We start from the raw sequence: 8,990 nt of genomic DNA on the forward strand, positions 1-8,990 counted from the left end.
TTTCTATCACCTACTTCTCAGCCGCTCACACTTCTTTTTTTTGTGGTAGAGTTACCCAAATTTGCACTTTGAGAAGGAATGGCATCATGCTTACAAGGACACACCAGCTTTTTGACTTTCCCACTTCCTCCACAATGAGATGTTTTTCATTGCCACAAAGACATGCTCAACTTTTTCCATCTCAATAACATCTCTAGCGAATGCTCTTAAGTGAGTTTTCTTCATGGTGTGCTTCAAGGTTTTAGTATTGATTGCAATAACTGTTGCAGAACTGTAAATATGTCAAACTCTTCAAAGTATGTATGTTATCTCTATGTGTGTGTAATTGTGTGGGTATGTACATATTCATATGTGTGTGGATGTACATGTGAAGGCCCAAAATTGTCATTGGGGGTCTTCCTCCATTGTTCTCTGTCTTATTGATTGAAGAAGAGCCTCTGGTTGAACCCAGAGCTGCCCGATATGGCTAGTCTAGTTAGCCATGTTTGCATGTCCCCTGCCTCCACATCCCAACCCCTGCACTTCCAGGCAGACCTCTATACCCCCTCTGCATTTACCTTGCTTCTGAAGATCTGAGATATCCCACCCTACTGTTTGTGCAGCAAGTATTTTAAACACAAAGCTATCTCCCAGCCCAAAGCATACCTATCTGTCTGTCTATCTATCTATCTATCTATCTATCTATCTATCTATCTATCTATCTATCTGTCTATCTATTTTTTTTGAGACAGGGTCTCAATTATGCATCTCTGGCTATCCTGGAACTAGCTATGTAGACCAGGCTGTCCTTAAACTCACAGCTATCCACCTGCCTCTGCTTTTTGAGTGCTGAGATTAAAGGCATGTGCCACAACTCCTAGACTCCAAATAATATGCACTTTATATAGGTGGTCCATATTTATATGAGTTTGTAGATCAATAAACCTAATGTACAAAAAAGAGAATAGGAGAAAATACTATAATCCAAATGCTTGAAATAGAATGAATCACAAAGATATTTCAACTGTCTTAATGGAAGTTTTGAAAACAGTTCAAATCTCTTTCTATGAAAAAATAACACAGGCAGGATCTATTTGTTAATAAAAATACATACCATAAAACAAAATTATAAAGTAAATGTATACCCATAAAAGAAAAATTCTATCTTATCATCATTCCTTTTTTGTTGTTATGTTAAGTCTTTTCTTCCCTCTGTGCCAGCATTCATTAAAAAAAAAAAAAAAATGTACTTTTTTTATTTGGTTTCACTTTGGGTAGCTGGTATTGCTCCTACTTCCTCCAAACTGCTCTCTGCTCCCACTCCCATTCTCCTTTCATTTATTTACTTATCTGTCTGTCTATCTATTTATTTTTCTGAGACAGGGCTTCTCTGTGTAGCCTTGGCTGTCCTGGACTCACTTTGTAGACCAGGCTGGCCTTGAACTCACAGCGATCCGTGTGCCCTGCCTCCCAGAGGGCTGGGAGGCGTGTGCCACCACATCCGACTGCCTCCCCCTCCATTCTCTATGCAGGTATGTGCTTCAGCAGTTCTCTGCATAGGTCTTACTTCTCTCTCTCCTGCTTAGGCATATGTGACATGGCTTTACTTCTTTGTTATTCTTCTAATTGGTCAGCTATTGTCACGATAGTCCCACGTAAGAAACAACCCTCACACCTATTAGTGTAAGATGGTTGCGTGTGTGTGCGTGTGTTTTCTCTGTAGCTCAGGTGCAGGTGGGGTCTGACCCAGGTTGGCTTGTGGTCAGCAAACTCTTGTCTGCCTCACAAGTCTCTAGATTTTCTTGGTGAGCAAACTAACTGGAGCATGTTTCCTTTATTACTTGATAAAATGCCAGAGGGCAAACAGAAACACAGGATGCCTCTGGGGTCCAGAACTGGCACGGGTCAGGTGGAAGTTCACCTGTAAGCAGCTGTGCTTCCTTGCCAGGCCGAGGTCACCTGATATGGTCCTGAAGAATTAAACCCGGCCAGTTAGAGGGGACACAGCAAGACTGAGGCTATGGCAAGTTTATTGAGAGCGATCAGACTTTTAAAACCTTTGTTCTGAAACAGAATGTATGGCAATTGCCAGGATCAATACAGTTGTTAGTCTCCGGGATACAAAGACACCTGCAAGGCATACAGGGTATGAAAGATGAATGTCTAAGACCAATTGTTCTGTCGAGTGTCCGTGTTTCCTTGACTTCTAGGAGAACATACAAAGAAATACAAAGCGGCCCGAACACTTCGCTGCCAGAGGGCGTGTGTCAGTCTCTCAGGAACCGGAAGGCACATTGTGCCCAGGAGCCACAAAGTCTGACCTGAAAAACCCTTGACAAGGCAGGTAGGCCAGGGGAGCTACATGGTTGCCTGACCCACCAACAGAGAAATCATGTCTTTTGAGTCTAGAGTTAAAGGGCTAGTTATAGTAGTTATAGTACTTTTCTCCAGAGGACAAAATTGTGAGGTCATAGGGATAACAGTGAAGATGCAAGGAAAAGTAAGGAAGCAAGGTCGATAATGATGCTGCCACACCCCTTCCCTCATTTCCTCCACAGGGTTCCAGAACACCGTACTTTGCTATTTTAATTCATATATATATTAATATATATTTATATATTATGTCTCAAGGTCAGACATTGTGTATATTCTCTCGCTACATAGTTATTTATTTGATGCTCTTATCACGCTTATGGTTTTAGGAGCTTTCTATATGCTGATGACTCTATAGTTTCTGTCTTTACTCTGGCCTCTTTCTTGAACTCCAGGCCCTTTTATGCACCTATGCTTGAGTGTGTGATGGCTATTTTAAACCAAGAAGGTTCAAAAAAACAAATTCTCAATATTCACTCCTAAATTATTCTCTACCTAACAAAAGTATAACTCTTTCTACCGAGTTGCTTAGGCTAACCCTAACCAGGTCCCACTTGATTATTCTTTTCTATAAAATATTTTTAATGTGTATATTTGATGTATGTGTGTAAACACCCTGGCACACATGTGAACATCAAAGGACAACTTCATGGAGTTGGAGAAAATGCTCTGCAGTTGGGCCTCACCTCAACCACAGACCCTGGTTTCTACTCCTAACATTAGAGCAAAAGTATTTGAGTTACAGAACAAACGGGTTTTTAGCCACCTCTCTTAAAATGTAGGGCTGCAGAGGCTGTGGAGGCCCCTCATTTAGTACAATGTTTCCCTTGCAAGTTTGATTCTCACGGCCCATCTGTGAGAATGAGGGGCAGGTGTGGTGGTCTGATCTAAGGGGTGGGGAGAAAGAGATGGGCAAATTCCTGGGGCCTGTTGGCTGGCAAGCTTGGTCTTTTTGGCAGTGCTTTTATTAAGCTATAGCTCTCGCTTGTGCTGGTGGATTCCCCAAGGTAGCATTATACAGACCACCCAAGAACAACTGGACTTATTAGGTGTGAAATGCTATGAATAAACTTGCCTCTGGATCAGATCAATCAAAAATGCATGAGTAGAATGTAGAAGAATTCTCATCCTGCAACATAGCTACTCTGGCAAAGGATCACACCCAAAGACCAAAGTCTGTGTGATTTACCTGGAACACAGACACACCGTTAGTATACACCTTTTATCCTTCTGGCTAGAATATAAACGACATACCTTTAATTCCTCTGGCTAGAATACTAACACAGGTTTGGTACACACCTTTAATCCCAAACAATGACCTCTAATTGAGGCTCAGACAAAGTGATGAATCAGAGAAAGATCTGTCAGAATAACTCAGAGATAGGAAATGCCCAATTCATGAGAACAGACAGGAAAGAGGCTACCTAAGAACAGCTCAGGCTGGGCGCATTGGCGCACCGCTGTAAGCCCAACTTCATGAGTTGGAGACCAACCTGGTCTATAAAGGCCAGGACGGCCAGGGCTACACAGAGAGATCCTGTCTAGAAAAACAAAAATAAAAAATTTAAAAAGCAGCCTAGAGAGAGGGCAAGAGAATTTGTGGAGACATTACAGTAGAGTTCAGGAGCACAGTATAGTTCGCTGCAGTTCTATGCAGTTTAATTTTGCAGTTCAGTTCATGGAATTCAGAGGCAGCTTTTCCAGGTAGAGCAATTCAGTGAGAAACGGAGAAGTCTCTTTGAATCAGTTATCTTGGAGAGGAGTTTTGAGCCAGAAGAGTTGAGTTGAACACATGAGCCAGAGTTCAGAAAGAACTATAAAGGGTAAGCTTGTTCAGCAATAAGTCTCAGAGGCTGAAAATGTTCTTGGCGTCGATGAGCAGATGGAGGCTGAGGCTGAAGCCTTCAAGGTCCAAGCTTGCAGAAGATCAAATTGTATGGAGGCCAGAAGCTTCCAGGCTTAGGCCTAGAGATATTTGGATAGAAATACTCTGGGCTCAGCCCAGGCCATCTATTAGTAAAACTTGGGCACAGCTTGTCTCATCCTATCATCTGAGGAAATAAAAACATTTACAATATAAATGCTCAAAAAGTTTTACTGAGACTGAAATATGGAACCCATGCCAACTTATGATGGTGTAACCTTCAAAGGGAGTTCATGTAACTACTGTGGAGAAAACCCAAATATCACAACACATTTCAGAAATAGAGGTTTTATTGTTGTTGTTTTCAGTTAGTAGATTTTCCTCTTGTGTCAACAGCATGGCCTAGGAGAATAGCGTATGCTAATGTTTTTTTAAGTCAGTGGAAATGAATTTCATGTAAATATTTTTGAAAATGCTACTTGACTGTGATTCTCAATTTCTGAAAACTGTAAGGACTTGGAAGAATCCTTAATTAATCAAAAGAGGAAAAAAATCAATATTTCCTTAGGAATTCTGCTACATGCCAAATGGTAGATATTTATTCCCAAATGTCTTCTTTGCTGTAAAGGAAGTTGAGAGGAGAGTTATTAACAGTGGCTGTACGTCCTGTTTACATTTTGTGTGTGCCACATAAGGAAAAAAAAAAAAACTAGCATTCAAGGAGCACATACAAACTAGTTAGGTCTTCTAATCCTCATAACAGTGCTCCAGTAAAATCAGATTCCCAAATATAACCACCAAGGTTAGACAGCTAATAATTTCTAGAGGTACAATCCAAGGCCATGTTTGTTTGACTCTAGGTTTTGCTGTTTTCTAGCATGGCATGATGTATCATCCCTCGTGGAATTGTGTGTAGCCACAGATTAGGTAGGGATAGCTGCCCTTTCATGGCTAGAGCTCAACATTAGTCCTTCTGAGCCCATAAAGTTTATAAATACTTAATGTTAAGCACCTTTACTACTCTCCACTGAGGATGAAAAAAGCTATTTTCAATTGATTGAATGCATTTTCAGAATGTATTACGATCAGTTTCAGGCAATTCAGTCTTTTTATTCTATCCAGCAGAGATTTTCTTATTTATTTTGTTCTGATAAGCAGACAAAATAGATGCATTTTAAAATAGTTTGACCATTACTTCTTTCTGCACTATATGAATAAATGGCCATCAGTGGACCAGACGAGACATTCTTTCTGCTTCCCTTTCAGAGAACACTCAAGGGGCTGAAGGAAAGTTGTAGCTCTCTGACATATTGTGGTGATTCACCTCCACTCCTGAATGCTAGTCTTTGCTCCTCACTAAAACAATTCAAGAGAACAATGCAGACTTAGCATTCTGCTCTGCAGTCATCATGAGAATTTTTCAAATTTTGATGATGAAAACTTATTCTGATGATGGTGATGATCATCATAACAAATAGTTTGATCTTTTGACTTGTTTTTCTTATGAGAGACCCGGGTGATTATGGATTGAAAAATAAACATAGAACCTTTTAGTAACTGGGTCTTGATGTACCTCAAGTTTTATAGTAACCAGTCTACAATGGACACTTGTTACAGTGTTGGAGGACATCCAAAGAGTGACCAAATTACCAGTTCTTACTTCACTCATCCAAATAACAGTGTGAAAACCTTTTTACAAGTTCAATTATGGATTTCACTGTTAAAAAATGTTTGGGGTACAATTTCAGGGCAGGTTGCCTACATTTTTTGGATTCTGGATAAGATAAAGATAATAACCACTTTCATAGACAAAATACATTTTCTGGGTTTATTACTGTAATTTTAAGTTTTGTCCATTCAAATTATTTAAGGTACCTGATATATTCCTTGAAATGTACATAGATATAAATCCTTAAAGACTTATAAATTAGATTGTCAAATGTAATGCCATTTGTGAATAGAAAAAGAGTCAAAACTATGAGAACATATGTTGTGGCCTGATTTTAGTCTCAGTGTGTTTTCTAATACAGCCAAATCTCACTATGGAATAGGGCACAAGTGTATAAGACATAAGATAATGTTTAATTTATAACCTATAGTCCTAGATTCAATGAAAACTAAATGCCACTCATGTTTCTGATCTTACTGTATTTAGTTGATATGCCAAAATTCAACCATTCATTGCAATGGGAATATTAATATCCTAATTATATTTAATAATGAACACTTGAAACAACCATTGGCTTAATGTTTTGCTTGCTTGATTCGTAATGTTTTTTTTTTCCTTAGGAAAGACTCTCCATGTGTCCACTCTGTAGCAATAATGTTGTTACTATGTACTTCTACAATGCCTAATTTACTATTGAACAATTGGTATGAAATGTAGATCTCACCGAAATTATCCCATTCATGGGCACATCTCTGGATGTCACACAAAAACAATAGTAATAGGAAAGGTAGAGAAAAAAAACCAGCTGTGGAAAATGTCACCTTAATGATGCATTATAGACAGCAAAATAGGCAGTTTTTATCTTAGTTTGGGTGGGGAGAGGGAAGTGGAGAGGAATGGTGGAGAAAGAGCCAAATTAAAAAAAAGAATTATTTTCTCAATTAGTTAAAATTAAGACGAGAAATAAAAGTACAAAGGTAGGATAAGAAAAAAAATATTAATTTTAATTAACATTTAAGCAAAGATGTTGGCCTTGCAGAAGGGAAAGTGGCAGGATGTTGGATTAAATAGTTTGCTAAATGTACACAGCCAGGAAATGGCAGGGCTTGAATTTCAGTTACGGCAAACTGAATCACCACTTAAAATTGGGGTCTAGCAAAGTCACAGGCTGAGAAAACTTACAGGGAAAATAATTCTCACCAGACTATCAGTGTATATGCAGCCGACTGGCACAAATGCCAATGAGCAGAGACAGGGTGAATCTTTGTGCGGCTTTATTCAGAGCGCCTGTAATCTGAGAAGACAGGATTAACATTTTAGAGAGCTTCCTTATCAGTCATCTCCCAGACAGCAAACCGGAACAAAAGAAGTCAATCATTCCAGAGTTTAGTCCTGTCTCCCAGGTCAGGTAGTCAGCCTGGTTTCGGGCATTCCTCTCAAGGCACTCTGAGTCAGATTTAACACTGAACAAAAAACCGAGCTAATGGCAATGTGTGCGTTTACGGATTCCTTTCTACAGTGTGCAAACGCACACGTATAGAATAAGTTGCTCTTATCCTCCTATCCCGAGTCAGAACGAGACCAAACAGATAACGGGTGTAGAGAGATCCAACACAGCATTAACTGTGCTAATTTTAGTTATGTATTCTTCAGAGCGTTTTGTATGCATTAGCTCACTTAATCCCTGCAAACAATTTTGTGAAGTGGGCACTATTTAATTCCACTTTCGGGCGAGGACATTTGACACACGTTTGCACCAAGTTACCCTTCAATAGCGGCTTCTGAAGTAGAAAGGGCAGACGGAGGAAAGACTAGAGCAGTCCAAAACAATCCGCAGAAAGTGAAGAAAGCTGGAAGTTTCTCGGACAGGAAGTGGCTGGTCGTAGCTTTCAAATCTGCCCAGCCAGCCCGCCTGGGCGTCACAAAACCCGCCTCTCAACTACAAAGCCACGCCCCCAAGCTGGCTGTTCCCTGAGCTGCCCTCTTCTCGGACTCCACCCACTTCGGCCAGAAACACTTCCGGGTTTGTTGGCTCCTGATTGGTCCAGAAGCCGGAAGTGAGGGCGGGCGGTGGTGCCGTTGCCGCAGTGACAGTACCGGGGGAGTGGGAAGATGGCGGCGTCGCGTCGCTCTCAGCATCATCACCACCATCATCAACAACAGCTCCAGCCCGCCCCAGGGGCTTCGGCTCCGCCACCGCCACCTCCCCCGCCGCTCAGCCCGGGCCTGGCCCCGGGACCCACCCCAGCCTCGCCCACGGCCGGTGGCCTGGCGCCCTTCGCCTCCCCGCGGCACGGCCTGGCGCTGCCGGAGGGGGATGGCAGCCGGGACCCGCCCGACAGGCCTCGATCTCCGGACCCGGTGGACGGCGCCGTCTGCGCGGTGGCAGCTGCGGCCGCGGTCCCGGCAGCTTCCGCCGCCGTCGGGGTCGCTCCCAGCCCAGCCGGCGGTGGCGGTAACAACTCCGCGTCGTCCACTTCTTCCCCGACATCTTCTTCGTCTTCCTCCCCGTCCTCGCCAGGCTCGAGCTTAGCGGAGAGTCCCGAGGTGGCCGGGGTTGGCTCCACAGCAACTTTGGGACCCGGGGCGGCGGGCCTCGGCCCGGGGGTCCCAGCCGTGAGTGGGGCCCTGCGGGAGCTGCTGGAGGCCTGTCGAAATGGGGACGTGTCCCGGGTGAAGAGGTTGGTGGACGCAGCGAACGTGAACGCGAAGGACATGGCCGGACGAAAGTCTTCTCCCCTGCACTTCGCAGCAGGTCGGGGACTTTGGAATTGTGCTTTAAGGGTTTCGGAGCGGAGGGCGGGCGATCGGACTAGGGAAAAGTTACAGGTTGTGAGACGCGTAGGGGCTTGGTTGTTTTTCTTTCACACCGCACCCTGAGACCTGGAGTTAGTGCCTGGGTGGTGGGGTCATGGAAGGGGGATGTGTGACTTTTCTCCTTGGTACTGGTTGCGGCCGTGGTACTGAAACTTGTAAACTCCGTGTAGCGGTTGACCCTGGATATGGACATACTTAAAACTTTTTCAGTTGAGAGTGTGTGAGTTAGATTTGAGTAGCTTTAGGACAGTTATGTTGTTCGCGTGCGAGTTTGTTTTGTTTCTTACA

The 8,990-nt window shown here is 42.9% G+C and overlaps 1 protein-coding gene across 1 annotated transcript; it reads left to right on the forward strand.

The window, feature by feature from the left end:
• Positions 1-7,850: 7,850 nt before the first annotated feature.
• Positions 7,851-8,642, forward strand: LOC129679134 (poly [ADP-ribose] polymerase tankyrase-1-like; the record flags this gene model as incomplete). The annotated part of the gene is given in 1 exon segment (XM_055610058.1): positions 7,851-8,642. A coding segment is annotated over 1 exon segment (645 nt), but the record flags the coding sequence as incomplete, so codon positions are not given.
• Between the last annotated feature and the right edge of the window lie 348 nt (positions 8,643-8,990).

The sequence above is a fragment of the Psammomys obesus genome, unplaced genomic scaffold (assembly GCF_907164565.1).
Source record: "Psammomys obesus unplaced genomic scaffold, mPsaObe1.curated_primary_1811, whole genome shotgun sequence".
NCBI lineage: Eukaryota > Metazoa > Chordata > Mammalia > Rodentia > Muridae > Psammomys > Psammomys obesus.